Genomic DNA, 20,048 nt, shown 5'->3' with positions numbered 1-20,048 from the left:
CAATTATGTTGGGACGGTGAGCACTTTTTCGTAATAGAATAATAATTTTCTAGGTGTGTTATCGCAAATGATGATATTAAAGAAGTTTTTGTCGGCGAATAACTAATTATAAACATATTTCGTTATGGCTATGTTTTTTATGTGCATGTTTGGTTTGCGTTTTAGTACACTATGAATTATTAAGTGCACTCATGTGAATGTCGTTCAATCGTCGCATCATCAAGGCCACGCCCTTGGACCGCTATTTTTACCTCAACGTGTCCGACCTTACCGCGGAGTTATTAAATATTAAAATGATTTTAACATCGTGCGCAGGTAAAATGTATTCAATATTAATATCATCACATTTGCGAGACACAAAAAGAGTTTACTATATTTTTACTACATAAATCTACTCGCATATTTTCTTTAAAATGGAATTGATGGTAGAAAAAAATTGGTGTGTAAATAATTTGCGAAGTCCCGCAAACTCATTTAAATTTCATGCGAATATTACAAAGCGTACCGACGTAGCCGGTTCGCGCGGTTAGCTTTTTGCTACGCGGTTATTGTTTTAAAGCATTCCTACCACTCCGTGCGTTATGATATGACATTTTTGTGTTTAATAATTTTAACTCTTGAATCGCCGGAGTAGCTTTATTCTTTTGATTTTATATAATTATGTTTTAACAGCACCACAGCTCATGCTCACGACATCCTTTGTGGTTGGCAGAAGTCGCGTATTTCCATTTGGCTCTTGTAAGTTAATATTACAATTTAATTCTCTGTTTTTGTTCTAAAAATTGAATAAAACACTAAGTCAATTTTAAGTTAACTTTAGCAGTGAACGAATGTTTTATGTTTCTGAGACCAAAATTCCTGTTTAAAACTTATTGTAACCTCTGTTTTGTCAATGATAATGAGAGTTATATATATATCTTAACACAATATGTAGACTTTTGACCTCTCTTGATCTGATAGAACGATTTTAGTAGCCTTAAAGAAAAAGAAGGTTATTTCAAAGCTAACTTAACACTTGGCATGCGGGAATACTTTGCCGCCGAATTACGCGTGCAGAGAGCTGTTTTGTCAAAGCAGCTCATTTTATAAATTTTGATTCATTCAAAAAACACAAATAACACGAAAAAATTAGATTCAAATTGGCAAAACACGACTTATACGCTCTGGAGCTACGAATTCCATTTAAGACGAAATAACTCAGTGAAAGACTGAGTACCTCGACAATCAGAACTTGTGGAAAGAAAAAATGCAAAGCGTTGCCTAGCAACGTAAACAACACGCATATAATGTAATTGTATGTATTTCGTAGATTTCTCCAATATAAATTTACTAAGAACGTATTTTAACGTGACCCGCGCTCTAGTGGCGGACTGAAAAAAACGTAACGTTGCCTACATGCCAAGTGTTAATAAACTGAGAGCGTGCAATTTATAAAAATTTGTTATACTTGAACGCAGAAAGATTTTTATCTGAAAATTTCTGTCCCAACTAATTTTCTATGATAAAGAACACCGCTTTTCCTTTAGGTGTAATATTTTACCGACGTGATTAAGTACTACATAATTTTTTAGACGTCTAAAAAATTGTTATATAAGATATTATATTAAGATATATTTATATAATAGCATTAATGTTGTATAGTTATTCAATATACGCTCCATAACTATTGGACAGATAAAAATTTTGTTATCATAACCAGAGCACGCCATCGCCACGTAAATAGGATTTATTGATATGTTCATACATAGAAAACATACATGTTACATAAACACATCTGACACAAGGATATGTCAGTCATTTGTTTCAAACATTGGTAATAGACTTTCTATGGGTTTCTAAGAACAAAATGACCGTTTAAAACATACATATTGTTATCTGTGTTTTGTCGATTATGACGATATGTTTTATACAGATATTTTGGTCTCAGAAACCAACTGTAATATGATAGCTAACAACGAAATGCATGTTCAAATTACACTAACGTTTCATTGTAACCGGTCTCGGTCGTATTATGCCGTTGTTTTAGGAATGATATTTCTGTTATTTGGGTTAGTTTGCAATTAAGTTTTGTTAATAAAAAATAAAATACTCTTTTAAATGGAACTACATTACATATTTTAAATGTAGTTCCATTTAAAAGAGTGTTTTTTTACAAAAATCACTGACATTTGTTTTATCGTAATTATTTTTTATCTTAAAATGGCAAACGACCTTGCGGCCACATAAATTCGCAATTTCAGATACGTTGCCTACCATCGACGGAGGAGAGGACCCTCATGAAGACAATATTTCCCGTTCCTATACATTCCATCCTTAGACAAATCTACTTCCGAAAGAGGACTAAAATTAGGCCTCCGGCACCACACTTATCAGTCGAAACGTGGCATTGCTTCCACTTCAAGTCTCTCTTCTATGTGGTCGCGGTATTTCATCGGGCGGGCCGGTCAATTCGTGCAACGAATGTTGTTGCTGGCGTCTACTACTGTTATTTAGCTTTATAATAAACTAGCTTTTACCCGCGACTCCGTCCGCGCGGAATAAAAAGATAGAAAACGGGGTAAAAATTATCCTACGTCCGTTTCCTGGTTCTAAGCCCACCAATTTTCAGTCAAATCGATTCAGCCGTTCTTGAGTTATAAATAGTGTAACTAACACGACTTTCTTTTATATATATAAGATATTTCTTATTTAAGATATAATGTTGCTTGTACTAAACATATAATCTTTTTTATAAATATTTGGCATTAGAAGTATTCAATTTCATGATGAGATATAGTTATGAGTCCCTGATATTATTATTCAACAAAAGTATGTTGTTGGCGATATTCGATTGGGATTTTCCACGTAAAGGGTGGGACACCCCTTGGGGGTTTACTTTGTTTGTATAATTCTATGCAATTATTTCAAATATAAAAAGCTAATTGTATAAATTAATGTGACTGTATAATTATTGACAATTTTTTTTTAAGTAGAGTAAGAAAGACATAACTGGATCCGTCCCTAAACTAGAACATAAAAGCTAGAACGTTTATCAATTTTAATTTTACTTTATCGCATATTCCGGTCTCGGTATTTTTCTGACATGTGACAAAAACACCCATCAGTTACAAATACGATCGGTAAATAAGGTTTTGAAATATTTTTACTAGGAGACTTATTAATTTGTTGGTTTCTTTTAATACTAAAGATTTTTTGTAGATATCTGTGTATTATTGTGTTGTGTTATTTTATAGCAGGTTTAAGAAAAAAACAATAAAATCGGTTTACAAGAATTTTCTTTTGGAGAAAAATGCACACGAAGTAATAACCACAAAAAAGATTTTTTGAAGTCGATTAGTACTGAATGGTTAACCAATTGGATAATTAACCGGAAGAATGGTTAAGTTTGAATAAGAAAAGAAAACAAAGTAATATTTGACAGATTATTATACCTTGTGAAATACTGCTGTAACCGTCCGGAGTCATCAGTGGAGTGTTGGCTTCGTTGAACATCTTCATTTCACACAAACACTTATATATAACAATAGTTTACATTGTATAAAAATCTAAGTTTTATAATAAGTTTTTTTTTACCACAAATTCACGCACAATATGAAGTTTAAGAATCACTGTATCCTTTAAGTTTATCTTCGTTATTATTTATATAGATGCCGTTTGTTTTTTTTACATTGTTTAGAATTTCCACACTTACTTATAGATTTACTAAAGGAAGTAAAATAAATATTTCAAAAATAAAATATCATACAATTTTCCTAATCATCGGATCACTTTTGAGAAGAAAAACTAAACCTGCTTAACAAAATAACTTATATAAACTCCCAATCAAATAAAATCGTAATGTATGTTTTATAAGGAAATGAATTACTAATGTCACCTCGTAGAACGTATTTCATGGTCTGACTCAAGGACTGCAGTATTAAATATTAACATTTATGGAAAACAAAACTGTGTTTCTGTTTACAAGAGAATTTTTAAATAATAATATATTTAAATATACGGAAAATGTTCACATTCTTGTATACATTACAGGTGTTATGAAAATGCTGGCCTCATTTCGAGGTTTTCTTTTGGTGTTAATTTATATTTTTATTTTGTTTTTCGAAATTATACAGATAAATGTGCATTTTTTGACAGCAAATTTTTGTATATTGTAACTTTAAAATACTTGCATTCTTGGAAAATATATGACGCATTTAAGGCTAATAATCATTGTGTAAACCTATAAATGACTTAAAATTATTAAACTACACTTAAAAGGGAGTATTATATTCATTAAATTCTTGACTGTAACTTAATTGTACTCTACTATCATTAAAAATTCGTACGTCATGTACACAGAAGCCATTAACTATGCACTCGCTTTGTACAATCTCTCGCTTCACGGTACTATAATTAAGTTCTCAGTCGAGTCACTATGTACATATAATCTCCGAATATTTTTATAGAGCGTAACACATCTATAGTAGCTATAACAACGACACGTTGAATAGAATTTCGTAGACCTTCTTCGAACAAAACACTAAAAAACAATCTTTATATTGATTTATACAGATTTTTTAATTCATAAAACAATATTATTAAATACACATTTTGAATGAAGAATGTTTTTTTCAAAGAAATATTTTGCAGCGACTGTTTTTTTTAATAGTTTTTTAGCTTTGAGTGACGCACGTCGTAGCGAGCGTGGTGGTTAAACGCCACTGCCACCCCATAGCTCGTACCATGGGGTTTTCGCTAACAACATTGATCACGAAAGCTCCTTTTGTATAGATATGCTAGTCTTTTTATGTTGGCGTGTCGCCTGTCAAGTGTATTTACGAGTTACGTTTTTTTATGTAAATTAAACTGGCGTTAAGAGTGTTATGAACGAAATAACGAATGATAGATCGATCTTTAGGACTAAAAACCGGTGTCGAACCCATATAGAATGGACTGGTAGAAAATTATGTTTTTTATAGTAGTTGGAACAGTATGAAGGTAAAGGAAGACCAAAGAAAGTATGAATGGATTGTGTGAAAGAGGATATGCGTAAAAAGGGGGTTGAATTCAGGTATGACGGCTGATAGAGATATATGGTGGAGTAGTACATACTGTGCCGACCCTCCATAGGGATAAAGGCAGGTTGATGATGAGTGGTTGGACAGGTCAACGAACTTATAAGACAGTAAGTATTGAGGCCACTGAAATGATAAAATTTGTAATGAAATCAAAATAAAATAAAATTACAACAAAACATTTCATTTTACACTTTTTTTTTAATTTTTCGTGTTCAATGAATACTTTTCTTCTTTCTTCTTCACATTTTTAATGGCGCTTTCTGAAACAAAGTCCACAAGTATTTTCGAGTTCCCGATTATCGCTTCTTATGACTTCTTAAAAGTTGCTTCAGGAATAATTTTGACCCTCTTCAACGCCTTTGAATGACTTAGTGACGGATAAACACAAAACGTCCACAGGAATTTTACAAATTTAATTTCTTTTTTTTAGCGGCTGCAATTATAGGCTGTACTTTAGTCGTTTAGGTTCGTATTTAAACAACTTGTAAGATAATATGACAATGGCGAGAAAAATACATTCATAAATATTAATGAAAAGTTGACCGCGCTTGACCTAGTTTCTTAAAATAAACTTTTTAGTCTCTGTAACCTTAGTCGTTCGTTTCTTTGTTAATCGTAACGATAGTTTGTTAGTTATCTGAGAACAAAACGCCTGGAGAAATGAGATAAAATCGAAACCTGAAAAGTTTTGTTAACTAATGCATAAACCTAAACTCAAAGAAAATCACTTTACAAATTATTCTATTTTGAATCAATTGTCTGAAAATTAAGTTTCTATTTAAGCTTTTCTAATATTATCTCAGTAGAACTAATCATCCTTAACAATAAAAATTTATTAAGACCTACATTAGCTTTTCATAGAAGTGGATGGGAGAAAGAATAGAAGCAAAAAAGCCCGAGTTGTAAGGAAATAAGGTTTATTTGTAAGCTCCTGCAATTAAATAATAGCAATTGAACACAAATGAAACGTTGCTCTTTGTAAATATATGACTTAAAACGGTTCGACCGACACATTTTAAATGACCCTGAGCATAATATTTAGTCATAAGATTTAATTCTCAAACATCACAAAGAAATAAAAAGTACACGTTCATGTTAACATGTAGCTTACGCTATAAAATAAACTTGCGAGTACTTCACAGTTGGCGACTTGCCCTAATGCTTTTAAGACATAAAATAAAAAGCCTGTTTTACATTACTGCAAAAATATCGTCTGAGAACATATATGTCTCTTGAAAGCAAACATTTAATTGATACTATTTTTTAATTGATAATATTAATATGATAAACTTTCACACAGTCCAACCATACTTTTCTAAAGTTATACCGAAGCTAATATTAAAAATTCATTTAAATTCCCAAACTAAAAGAAACAAAATATTAGCTCATTCTGTAAACTGGCCGCTAAATAAAAATGAAGTTTTCTAACTCAATTAAGAGCCGGCGCAATTGCCTTTGGAGAGTTCCGCCATTTTAATTAACTCTTTGCACACTAATGCCTCAGACATGCTGGCTTAAGGAAAAAAATATTGTCCGACTGTTATAACAATGAGTAATAGAGTTTATAACGACCGCGTTGGAAAAATTTTACAGAAATATGAAAGACTACTTTGTAAAAAAGAAAAATATACTTACATAATTAAATTTCCATCAATTTGGGAATAACAATCAGGTTGGTGACAATTTAAGAAAATGTAAGCACATGCTAATCGTAGCTGATAAGCATGGTTTATAGCTGGGGATGTAAATCAGCTGACGATGATAGTGTAGAAGTCATAATCATAATAATCTCTTTGTCCTTATCTCATTCACGTAGGGTCAACTAACCAGTTTTCGTCCTCCGCATTAATCTATCTTAAGTCATTTCAGTCATCCTCCACTCCCTTCTTAATACTGTCACCTTATAAGCAATACATTCAACTCCTAGGTCTATCCGTGACGATGTACCCCTCCATAGTCATATTTCATCATAATTCTCATCTCATAAATGTTATATTATGTTCAGTATGTCGGAGGTTCAGGGGTTAAGCACTTGACTTGCAATCTGCAGGTCCTGGGTTCGAATCCCGCCATATGGCAATGTGTTTTTCGAGTTTCGAGTTACATATGTACATTTATCCGACGTTCTTACGGTAAAGGCAAACATCGTGATGCAATCTGCAGATATCTGAGAAGAAATTCAAAGTTATGCGTGAAGTCAACCAACCCGCACTTGGCCAGCGTGGTTGACTATTGCCTAGTCACCCCTAGCTTGGGGTAGGCTCCGATCCCCTCGGTGAAGACGTATAGTGAGTTGATGATGATGAAATGTTTTAAAATAAATACTCTGTTACTTCTCAATAATAGTACTAATAGCTCTTTGTGTAACATTACTTAAACACATCACTTTCAATTTAACTTGTGCTACGTGAGAGAGGTGACCCGGGAGTCGGGTCAGGTTCAGGTCAGCGGCGGCCTTTGTTCGCATTCCTAATTAATTCTCACAAAAAGCTTCTTCATAGCAAACTGAACAAAGACGGTTTAACTCTGTCTAAAATGGACTCCCTTGTGTGTAGTTGCCCCAATTAATACACAATATTGTTTCATGGTATAAAATCAAAATGACTACCATCTTATCTATTAAAATATACGGATTGTCTTAAAAATATCAAAATAAAAATGTTTAATAACTTTTTTTATTTCTAGGTTATAATTTTTCTAAAGTTGACAGTGGTAGAAAAAAGTATTTGCTGCACATTATAACATTCAATACAAACAAAGGCTTGGTGAAGGAAGGTGTGATGTCGACTGACAGTAATTGCACTAATAAAGTAATAGAAGCAAATGTGTTTGCTTAATGCACCTTTTTTAATGTCTGTTAAAAGTGCCAGGAATAAAAACAACCGTATACTTTTAATAGCGACGAAGATTACTCACAATGATAGTTATATAATTTGTGGATACCTAAGTTATTCAGAGCACAAAAGTGATACGAAAAAAATGCCTCCGAAGGCCTTCTGTTGGAATAAATGCCCTCAGTGTTGTCATTTTTACAACAAAATAGCATTTCAAAAATCGAGTCTTGATTAGATGTCAAACTTGTATGAAACACTCCATCAGTCTTATTACTAATACTTATATCTTACTAATATTACAAATGTGAAAGTTTAGACAGAGGAATGGTTGTTTGTTTCTTGGTATCTCCTGAACGGCTCAACGGATCTTGATGAAATTTGGCACAGATGTAGAACATAGTCTGGAAGAAGACATAGGTATATTTACATGTTTTTTTACCTCCGCGCGGACGGAGTTGATGGCGACAGCTTATAATATATCAAATATTTATGACACATGATCGTTAATTGTGAATGGATAAAAACAAACATAAATTCATACGCCATTTATATGGGTACCTCACGAAATACAATCGCAACGTCACGCGCATTTCTTCGCTGTTGAATAATAAAGTAAGATTTATAGCCCGTAGAAAATTACAAAAATACACACTATTTAAGCCTTTAATAATAAAACTGCGTGCGCTGTAGTCGCAAATAATATGATAAAATAGGATTAATGAAGAGTATCAAGTTTATGTTATCAAATTTACATGTAGAAAAATAAAATCATGCTGACTCACAATTTTGATAACAACAACTATTCCTATACTTTTTATCTGAGATAAATACAGGTGGTCCCTTTTTAATATCATAAGGTGATAAAAGAGCAAGCGGCCACTTAATAACTGTTGCCCATAGGCATCCGCAATTACAGATGCGTTGCCTACCTTTAAACGACAGAGGAGGAGACGTACAGAAAGAGGATACATCCGCTTGCTATGCATCCCCTCCTCCATCAAATCCACTTCCCCTTCCCATCCTTTTCAAATAAGATAAGGATGTGGAGGGAACGTGGACTAAAGTTAGGCCTCCGGCACGCACTCTCATCAGACGAAACGCGGAATTGCTTCCACTTCACGCCTGTCTTCTGTGTGGTCGTGGTATTGCACCAGTCGACCTGACCCATTCGTGCACCCAACAAAGACTATGATAGACCTTAATGCAGATTTAAATATACTTAGCACTTAAACTAACAAGCAATTTAAGAAATAAATCCGTCACACTATTTCGGGTAATTAATGCGAATCGAATGACAACCCACTCTTCAAAATCAGACAAGTTGTTCGGACTACAGTGACAACGGAACAGACAAGCGTAGGTACATACACGAAAAACATTTCTTTGTTAGTCAAGCAAAATATTCAACTTTAATAACTATTCATAATTTAATTTACGTAGCCGCTATAACCGATTCGATCTGTGACTGTCATATATGGAGATGACAATAATTAAAGCTTGTTAAATTAATTACGAGTTCTGTTTAAAATGGACACCGAGCTCGTTATATTTTTCGTTATGATTGATACGATAATAAACACTAAAAACAATATTAATTCAACATACTATATGTTTAATTCCTTGAAGGTTAACATGAAGCGTCCAATTAGGCATATATTACGAAATAAATGGTGTTCTAAATTGAAAAATAAAACAGCGTGATATTGGATACAGGTTTATAACCTTCAATACGCCAACAGTGTATGTATCTTGTTTAAATCAAAGTTGTCAAGTTCTTTGAAAAGTTAATCAAAAACAGAATAAAAGCTGAAAATTCATGTATTATTTTCGGAATCAATTAAAATCATACTTAAATTTGAATTACATTGTTGAAAAATCTATCTTAGGGCCTTATCATGTCCGCGATGTATTCGCTGCGCATGCGCGGCGGATTCGTTGCGCATCCGCGACGTATTCGCTGCGCGTCCGCTCCGCCCCGACGCCGTTCACAAACCGCTAGGCCCTTAGTCCATTCTATCCTGACATAATATCATCTCGTTCTAATTGTGAATTATTATCATAAAAATAGGTGTATTGTTCATTTATAATTCTAAAACCCAAAGTCGCCGTTACATGAAGACAATGCAAGATAACCAGCACGTACAGAATAAAAACTTTGTCAAATTATTCGTTTCATATCGTGTTTTTCTTTGATAGATAAACAAATAACTGTTTATTTTGTGCAAGTCATTAAACTTTCTTCGACAAAAAACATCGAATTCGAAGAAGGCACTAAAAAGTAGATAATACATAGATAGATAGAATAAGTTGGTCCCTACACGGTCTAAGTTATTCTATAAAAGTACTTAAATTGCCTAATTGTGTCTGAGTATAAAGATGGGCCGGTAATCACGTAACGTTGTCGCTGAACGCGGTGCATTGAGTGGACTATAATTATAGTAATGTGGTACCTTAGACCCTTTTCCCCTTGCAAGAAAAACTGTTATATTTCACTTTGAAAATATAAGAGGTCAACTAAATTTTAAGACAAAAGAGCTCACATATTCTCAAATATATCCAATAACAGTTTTGGTCGTCAATGTTGTTTTTTAAAGGTGTAAATCTGCAAGATGGGGAATTATGCCAAAAAAATATAATAATTTACCTCTGATAAGTGTCTCAATTTACATCACAGTATGCGGAATCAGAGACACTTAAAGACTTAAATGTGTAATTGTATAAATCTTATTGTATACAAGTTTAAATCCTCTGATGATATAAGATAAAGTAGCGACAGATTGTATTTAACTCAAGCGTTCATTTACATCTAACAGTTACACAAAATGACGGTGAAGGAAATCATGAAAAATAAAAAATATGAACTTGTGCCGCCAGACGGAGGATGGGGTTACGTAATTTGGATAGCTGTTATTATTAACGGTGTAAGTAGATCTAATATATAAAATTCTCGTGTCACAGTTTTCGTTGCCATACTCCTCCGAAACGGCTTGACCGATTCTCATGAAATTTTGTGACCATATTCAGTAGGTCTGAAAATCGGCCAACATCTATTTTTCATAACCCCCCCCCATTTTTTTTTAACTGCGCGCGGACGGTGTTTCGGGCGACAGCTAGTCTAATATATAAAATTCTCGTGTCGCGGTGTTTGTGGTTAAACTCCTCTGAGACGGCTTGACCGATTCTCATGAAATTTTGTGAGCATATTGAGTAGGTTTGAGTAGTATTAAGTTTTTTTAACTGTGCGCGGACGTAGTCGCGGGCGCCAGCTAGTATAATATACTATAATGTGCGTCTAAAACTATCTTGTGCCGCAGATATTATTTTTTGCTTTGCGCACGCGTATTTTGTAGCGTTTGCTAAATTACGCAGGAAATGCGCGTGCGCCTATTATTCGCCGCCTGCACGTGTTCAGTATTCACGCAAAGATGAACAAAACAGTAGCAGTATTATCATGCATCAAGTTGGCCAATAGGTGTATCGTAACATCTGTGATGAAAAGAATCAAGCGGGATGACAATTTTCAATGTATTTATTAGGGAGGCCCAAAAAAATAAAATTTTTGTTTTTTTCGATTCTCGTGTGAAAATATGTGAGTTTACTATGTTTTAAGAACCTCCACCAAAGGACAGGTTAAAAAAAAATTCTTAAAAGGTCGCTCAAAATTTTTGAAAAATTCCAAAATTGCCGAAAATCAGATTTTTTTTTGTTTTAATTTTTTTTTCTCGTCATGCCATCTTTTTAAGTGTAAAATAATATAAAGATTCTGAAAATTTGACGTCAAAATTTTATTTTCTAAAAACGCTCCGAATTTTTATAAATTTCCAAGGTTATATCTTTTTGAAAGAGAAATTGAATTGAGAGAATTGAAAAAGAAAAAAAAATTAAAACAAAAAAAAATCTGATTTTCGGCAATTTTGGAATTTTTCAAAAATTCTGAGCGACCTTTTAAGATTTTTTTTTAACCTGTCCTTTGGTGGAGGTTCTTAAAACATAGTAAACTCACATATTTTCACACGAGAATCGAAAAAAACAAAAATTTTATTTTTTTGGGCCACCCTAGTATTTATATAGATTGTCTTTACATAAAATTTATCTGACGGATGTTAGTTCGGACAATATTTTTTTATATAACAGTACAATTTTTAAATCGCATTAACACGGTATCTATGCCTATTACTAATATATTATAAAGTAGAAAGATTTTATTGTTTGTTTGCATTAATAAGGCTTCGAAACTACTGAACCGATTTGAAAAATTCTTGAAAAACACTATCCGCGGATAATAAATTTTTTACTACATTTTTTGTCGATTCCGCGCGGACGCAGTCGCGTGCAACAGCTAATGCAATAATGTATATAGTTCTAGAAGCCCTCAATATAGTATCAATAGCTTTAAACTGTAAAGAATATTTTTACACAATTAATCATCGATAATACTAATTTCATCACTCAGCAACAGTAGATATAGTTTCTATAGTTTTTTTGATTTTTTTACATTACATTATAATTTCAAATGATTTCAATTTCAGATAGCGACAGCATCTTTTGTGGGAAGTTTCGGAATAATATTCAATGAACTTTTCATCCAATTAGAAATGGGATCGACTAGTATAACTTTATTCAACGGAATAAACGCCATGTGCGTATCTCTCTCTGGTAAGAACGAAATGGATTTAAAATATACGATAGAAAAAAGCTTAATATGCGAACCTTAATATACGAGTAGACCATGCTGTGTAAACAGTATATTGAATATTTTGAAATTTAAAAGACTTTATCGTTTTAGTTACTTGTGGGAAAGACGCGCATGAGGGATTATTGAAATAAACTACAATATTGATATCTATTAAACCGTTATTCCAAATGTAATTCTTACTTGACTTATATTTATTTTCTCTTTTCACAATTTTTAGGGTTTATGACGGGCCCGTTGCTAAAATTTATGAGTACGCGGCAATTGGGTATGGTTGCCGCGCTATTATTTAACCTTGGTGCTTTTGGTACCGTATTTGTTAATTCGACAGTATTGTTCTTCCTCTGTCAAGGACTTTTACAGGTATATTTTATTTAGTAACTTAGATTATATAAATTAGTTACTGATGCATTTAGCTTCGTTAATTTGTAACTAAAGTTGTCCCTTACTGTGGATTTACTTTTTTTTATATCATAACGTGGCAAACGAGCGAACGGGCACCTGAATTCGCCGAAATAGCGAAGTGACCGCTGGTCATAATCATTCGCAAATCGTGATGCGTTGCCTTCTTCTCTTGATTAATCGGAATCGGAGGAACGGTCAATCTATTACCTCTTCCCATCTATTCCTTATAAGAAAGGGGTGGGAATTGAAAGGGGACTAAAATTAGGCTTCCGGCACGCACACTGATCAGACGAAACGCGGAATTGCGTCCACTTCACGCCTGTCTTCTGTGTGGTGTGATATTTTACCGGGCGAGCCGGCCCATTCGTGCAACAGCACATCTATTGTTGCTGGCGTGTACCACTGTTACTATGAGAAAACTTCACTTAGGGTTCACAGTCATTAGACTCTGAGTGCAGCATTTAGTGTTTTTTTTTTAATTTATCGTGCTACTAATTTATTTGACACTTGTCATCTTCAGATGATTAAATTGTATAAAAATATTTTACAGAGCATCGGAGTTGGTTTCTTATTTAATTTATCATATTCCGTGATAAATGATTATTTTGTAAAGCGACGATTACTATCAATAAGTGTTACACAAACCATTCCAGGTAATTAATGATTTTTTTATAGCTCAACTATTCGCAAAGATACAGATTAAGAAAAAATTATAAATGCATTAAATTTTACAAATTAATGTAAACGTGAAAGTTTGGTTAGATGAATAAGTATTTATTATTCCATTTTCCTTCCCATCATCTCCTTATAAGAGAACGGTGGGAAGAAAACGTGGACTAAAATTAGACCTCCAGCACGCACACTCATCAAACGAAACGCGGAATAGCTTCAAATTCACGCTTGTCTTCTGTGTGATCGTGGTATTACACCGGTCGACCCGATCCATTCCTGCACCTAACAAATATTGTCGTTGCGGGATCTACCACTGTTGATATAAAATCTTAATATATTAAATATAACGTTTTGATTTAAACCTATGTTTTTTCAGCTATTATATCACTATTTTCTCCACAATTAGTGAATATGACCATAAGTTATTACGGATTCCGAGGTTCATTTGTTCTATTATCTGCCATCAATATGCACACATTTGTCGCTGTTTGTCTTATGCAACCAGTCGCGAGGCATATGAAGAAAATTGAAATACCAAACATTGAAAATTCTGGTACGAAATTAATTTTCTACTATAGTTTTTTTACTATAACTCTTTAACTAAACATTGTGTAAATATTGATTAAAGCTTTAAATTTATATTTCGAAGATGAAGAAAAAAAAATAAGTTTATTTTTTTTAAATAACTACTGCTGCTATTGTGAATCTGATCTGATCTGACCTACATTCATTTCATTTGAAAAATTACACGTAATATTAAAAAAAAACTCATCGCGTTCTTCGTCATTAACGAATACTCTGGTAAATTATTAAATAACACATTGTAACAATTAATTTAAGTAAGTAATTAAAATTAAAATAAGTAATAAATATTAATGTTTATTGTTTGCAGAAATGAAATTACTTTTGGTCCAAGATAAAGCAGATGCAAATATTCCCTGTGTTAAATTATCTGATAAAGAGAAAGAAATAGATAAAAACATAGATAAGAATGGAGAAAAAGATTTAGAAATAGATGTGGTAACAGAAAAAAGTAGAAGTATTAGGTGAGCAATATCTTTATATTATGGTTTAATTTATATATTTCCTGTCTATTATTTCGAACAAAGTTTTTTACGACATTTTTTATGAATAAGACCGATTTTTGTATTATCCTTTTCAGAAGCATCATTTTGGAAGCAATTGATTTCTCACTAATGAAAACATTTATAAAATCAAATGCATGTTTAGGTTTGGCGATATGTGGATTTGCTGATTTGACCTTTACATTAATGCTTCCTCAAACATTATACGCGATGAATTGGAAAGAAGTAAGTTTAATTAATGTCCTTACCTTAAACACTCCCATCATCATCCAAATAGAGCGATAATGGAAACGGTTTGTAAATTTGACCGTGCAGTTCCTTGGCCTTATTTGCAATACATCATAAAGTTTCGTCTATCATTATAAGTAACGTTTGTTACGACGCTAAATAATATTAAACTCCATTCTACGTTCATTATCATATTAGTATTTGTAAGTTTTATTCTGACATACCAATAAAGTTCTATTTTTGTTTCAGGATGAAGTAGCGTGGGCTGTGTCTTTAAATAGTCTTGGAGATCTAGTCACTAGAATTTTGTTTATAATCGGTAGCTCTTGGTTGGTTCGTTTTGAGAGTCAACAAATTTATCTTGTTGGTTTATTTTTGGCTGTGACCACGAGATTGGGTACATATTCTAGATTCTTTTATATTTATTGTATTCTACGAAATCTCGTTGATTATACATCAGAAACCACATAAACCAACCACCTGGAAAATTGAATCTTTGTCCCGTAATTTTCAAAAAATGGCATAGAAATTACGTAAAATGTTGGTTACACGATATTATTATAAGTTGACAAGTTTCATAGACGTGATAGAAGTACACTTACCTTCATTAGATGGATACACATATACCTAAAGAGGTCAGTTCTCTTACTTTTATTACTCACTTTACAGGAATGCTCGGAGTTGAAAATGTCACAACAATTTTGACCTTCCTTACAATAATGGGTGCGTCTAAGTGCACTGTGCTACTACTGATACCGCAGGTTATTGCGGAGGCAGTGAAACCCGAACAGTTTACATCAGCTATGGGCATCTTTATGCTAGTTTTTGGATTTAGTAATTTATCACTCGGGCCACTAATCGGTAAGACATTTTAAAACTCAATTTATAATAACTATTCATTGCCAAATAACTAAAGATATAATATACTAGCTGTAGCCCGCGACTCTGTCTGCGCTGAATTAAAAGACATATACGTAATAAGTAGCCCATGTGTTCTTCCAGACTATGTGCTACATCTGTGCCAAATTTCATCAAGATCTGTTCAGCTGTTCCGGAGATACCTACAAACAAACATCCATCCCTCCATCCATTTAAACATTCGGATTTATAATCTTAGTATGATATAACAAAATGTTTTAATTATTTTATTATTTGTGCAAAAAAAATAATGGTTATTACTGTGATACTTTAAATGCTAAATAAGAATTACCGTTACCATGGCAAAAGTACTTCTAGGTTTCTTATAGATCATTTTATGTTAAAAAACTTGGTCTAAGATTATTTTTTTTTCCCATTTCCCAATGTCCGGGACCTTTCTTGACCTTGAATTATTTTGAAATGCGGGATATAACGGTGTTTCGTACGTTTCTACCGATGTTTAGCTTAATGGGAATCCTTGCAACGTCAATATTTAATTTGACCGGCTTATCGTAATTATTCGGTGTGATGCATCAACCCAATGTGCTGAGCTTCCGACACTAAGAATCTCCAACTTTCGTGAATAAATAGATACATTTTCTTCTCATTTCAGGCGCTGTTCGTGACTTGACGGACAGCTATCCGACTGCGATTTACATTATAACTTCCTGCTTCGGAATTGTTTTCATATTTTGGATCGTTGAAATGGTTTACAAAAAGAACAAACATAAGAGGAAGCCAAAAACTCAAACCTCTAAAAAGGCATTAACATAATCATGACACCCCCTACATGAGGTCTTCATCATCATCATCATCATCAGCTCACTGTACGTCCCCACTAAGGGGCTCGGAGCCTACCCCAAGTAAGGGGTGACTAGGCCATAGTCAACCACGCTGGCCCAGTGCGGGTTGGTTGACTTCTCACATATCATTGAATTTCTTCTCTAATATGTGCACGTAGCATCACGATGTTTTCCTTCACCGTAAGAACGTCGGATAAATGTACATATGTAAACCGAAAATCGAAAAACACATTGGTACATGGCGGGATTCGAACCCAGGACCTGCAGATTGCAAGTCAAGTGCTTAACCCCCGAACCACCGACGCTCTTCATGCTAATGATTAAATATTGTAAAGTCTGTAAGGAACTATGATTATTAAAATCCAGAAACTGTTTCCCGCTTATCAATTTACCAACTGTGGTATAATTTTGTCATTATTATTCTATGAAATCTTAAGGAGAGTTTCTAAAAGCTCATGGACAGAAATATATTCAAACCTCACATTCCTTTTAATAGAACACAAATATATAATAGATTAGTGGCTACTCAAAGTTATGTAGTCCTCATGGTAATATGGCATGCAAGTAATTTCTTTAGATGCATGTATTTGGATTATAAATTGAGCAGAATATCAAGAAAGTGACGTGGCTACTTAAGTTAATGTCGAAACACTTGCACAGAAACATATTTTCACTGTTCTTAAGGGCTATTTCACAATGGTTAAGTAAAATGCTGGATAAGTAACCAACAAAAAGATTAACTAAAAAATAATTGTTCCAATGAATAGTTTGCTTTTCACAGGTTATTTGGAGATTGTGAGACGCCAACGATGATTTTATCTGATAAATAACTTCCCAATAATTTATTCCGGACTTACATGAACATTGTAAAAGTTGCCTAAAAAATTATATTACAAAAAAAAAAAACAAAAGCAATGTATGTTTTAAATGTTCAAGTATTTCGGCAGCAGAATTGCATGTCAAGTTCAAGTGTTGACGTACTCAAGTTTCTTGTATGTGTATTTGTAGCTTGTTTTTATTACTTTGTCAACTGGTTACAACATAAATGATAAGTTCTTGTGGCTACATAATAGACATAGTTTAGTAAATATGCCACTTTCTCCTAGTGCGAGAAAGCTGTGATATCCAGTTGTTTATCTCATTATTTTAAGACTTAAAATTACATTGTATTAAAATAAAACAAATCAAAGGTATAAATAAGCATTTGATTTTACCCACTAATCATAATTTCCCTTGTTGTTGTAAAGACTTATTATGTTCTTAATCGATAGAGTTTTTTCCATCGATCCTATAATCATTATTGGATCCAAATTACTTAAAAAATAATAAACTAGTACAAGGAATTAAAAAAGAGAAAATTTTAATGTCAACTAAAATGTAATGTTATTTGATAGCGATATCTACAGATTAAAAAGATTCATCGCTGAAATATGAGCGATTAATATTAAAAAACAACGAATTAAAATAATTGACAATTCATTAATTTGATCGGAACTACACATTAACCTAAAATATGATTATAATAGTAAGTGAAACTTTATATCCCGATGTAAGGAAATTTTGAGAAAGATGTTCATAAAGCTATTTTGTCTCGTGTACAAGTGTCTCGCTTATGGAGGCTGGCTTCCGAGACCGGGCAAATAACTCTCGCTTGCAGAGGTTTCTCCCTCATCCAGGTTTAAAATTATTGATTATTAAGCAATAAGGTTTTGTAGGTTTAAAGAATTTATTCTCAAAAAGACAAACAAAAGTCACTTACATGAGAACAATATCGTACACTATACATAATTACAATATGGTCGCCGTTTTAGTTATCAATTTACCTTTTTACAACAATCCAAAATGTATTGAGTTAGCTTTGATTTAAATTGATTACATGAACTTAAATTTTAATTGATGAAGGTAACGAGTTATAAAGTTGTACTCCTTCGTATGTTATATTTTTTACACCGTAGTTAGTTCGCACTTTCGGCAGAACAAGTAGACTTGCTCGTCGAGTGTTACGCTTATTAATCTGTGATAACTTTAGAAACGATATGTTAGTGTTGATTTGTTTGTTGATGATTTTTCTAATTATATTGCATGTACTGTAGGTATATAGTTGATTAATAGTCATTATTTTCGTTTCATTGTAGATCTTGTCAGTACTCGTTAAATATGGATAATTGAATAAAGCTTTTACTACTTTATTTTGCTTGATCTGTAGCTCATTAAGTTTAGTTTTCGAAGCACTGCCCCAGACCTCAATCAGATATAGTAGATGTGATTTGATTAAAGAATTATAAATCGTATACCGTATTTGTTGAGGTAAACATCTGTTTATGTTGTGCAGTGAACCAATTAGTGAAGTAAGCTTATTTTTTAAATAGTCTATTTGTTCAGTCCAAGTCAAATAATTGTTCATTCTCAGTCCAAGGTACTTTTCGTTGGTCTTGTGTTCTAAAGGTATGTTATTGATTGTTAGTAAATTGTGTATTGGTATAGCTTTATTTTTAGGTTTAAATATTATATAACATGTTTTAGTTGTATTTATTGTAAGTAAATTGTATTGGAACCATTCAAATAATTTATCTAGATCTTCCTGTGCCTGTATGATAATATCATGTATATTGGACCCAAAGTAGAATAAACATGTATCGTCTGCATATAATGTTAAATGACCATGCAGGCCTATCTCTGTAATGTTGTTAATATAAATAAGAAATAGTAGCGGACCCAACACAGACCCTTGTGGTACGCCGAAAGAGACTGATGCTGCCTTGCTTTCATAATTTTCTATTTTGACTACTTGTGATCTGTTATTTAGATATGATTTAAGTAAATTAAGTACGTTGCCTTTAATACCGATATTTTCTAGCTTGTGCAATAATATCTTATGACTTACTGTGTCGAATGCTTTTTTAAGGTCGATAAAAACCCCTAGAGCAATTTGCTTTTTATCAATGTTGATTTTTATTTTTGATGTAAGATCAATTACAGCAGCAGTTGTATTGCTCTTACTTCTAAAGCCATATTGCTTATCTGATATAAAGTTAAAAGAATTTAAATATTTAACCAATCGAGTGTAGATAATTTTTTCAAAAATTTTAGAGAGTACTGGCAGTACTGATACTGGGCGATAGTTACCGGGGTCTGTTTTGGATCCAGATTTATAAATTGGTGTCACCTTAGCAACTTTCAACGAGTCTGGGAATTCACCGTTAAGCATCAATATATTGAAACATTTAGCCAAAGGGTCACTTATAATGTGTTTTAAACATTTGATAGCTTTGGTGTTAATTTTATCTAAGCCAGTGCTTGAGTTTATGTCTAAATCTTCAATGATTTTACTTACCTCGCGTGAGTTGCATGGT

At 32.9% G+C, this 20,048-nt stretch overlaps 2 protein-coding genes across 5 annotated transcripts in view; one reads left to right on the top strand and one right to left on the bottom strand.

Annotated features, from left to right (window-relative positions):
• Positions 1–20,048, bottom strand: part of LOC106709267 (solute carrier family 12 member 4) — a 196,291-nt gene that overhangs the window by 91,672 nt on the left and 84,571 nt on the right. The gene's annotated exons all lie outside the window — the stretch shown is intronic.
• LOC123722420 (monocarboxylate transporter 6-like) lies at positions 10,698–17,609 on the top strand. Of its 2 annotated transcripts, XM_045684141.1 has the most exons (11): positions 10,698–10,812; positions 12,421–12,547; positions 12,805–12,947; positions 13,540–13,642; positions 14,038–14,214; positions 14,554–14,707; positions 14,824–14,971; positions 15,224–15,371; positions 15,644–15,835; positions 16,506–16,687; positions 17,477–17,609. In XM_045684141.1, exons 1-10 carry the CDS (start codon positions 10,714–10,716, stop codon positions 16,664–16,666), a joined length of 1,452 nt encoding a protein of 483 aa, XP_045540097.1. In that variant the 5' UTR covers positions 10,698–10,713; the 3' UTR covers positions 16,667–16,687; positions 17,477–17,609. The 2 variants fall into 2 exon arrangements, with proteins under 2 accessions (XP_045540097.1, XP_045540091.1); XM_045684135.1 differs by lacking the exon at positions 17,477–17,609 and having other exon boundaries at positions 16,506–16,746.

This window comes from Papilio machaon, chromosome 2 (assembly GCF_912999745.1).
Source record: "Papilio machaon chromosome 2, ilPapMach1.1, whole genome shotgun sequence".
Lineage (NCBI taxonomy): Eukaryota > Metazoa > Arthropoda > Insecta > Lepidoptera > Papilionidae > Papilio > Papilio machaon.
The sequence above is the reverse complement of the archived record's forward strand: the minus strand, read 5'-3'. Positions and strand labels throughout refer to the sequence as shown.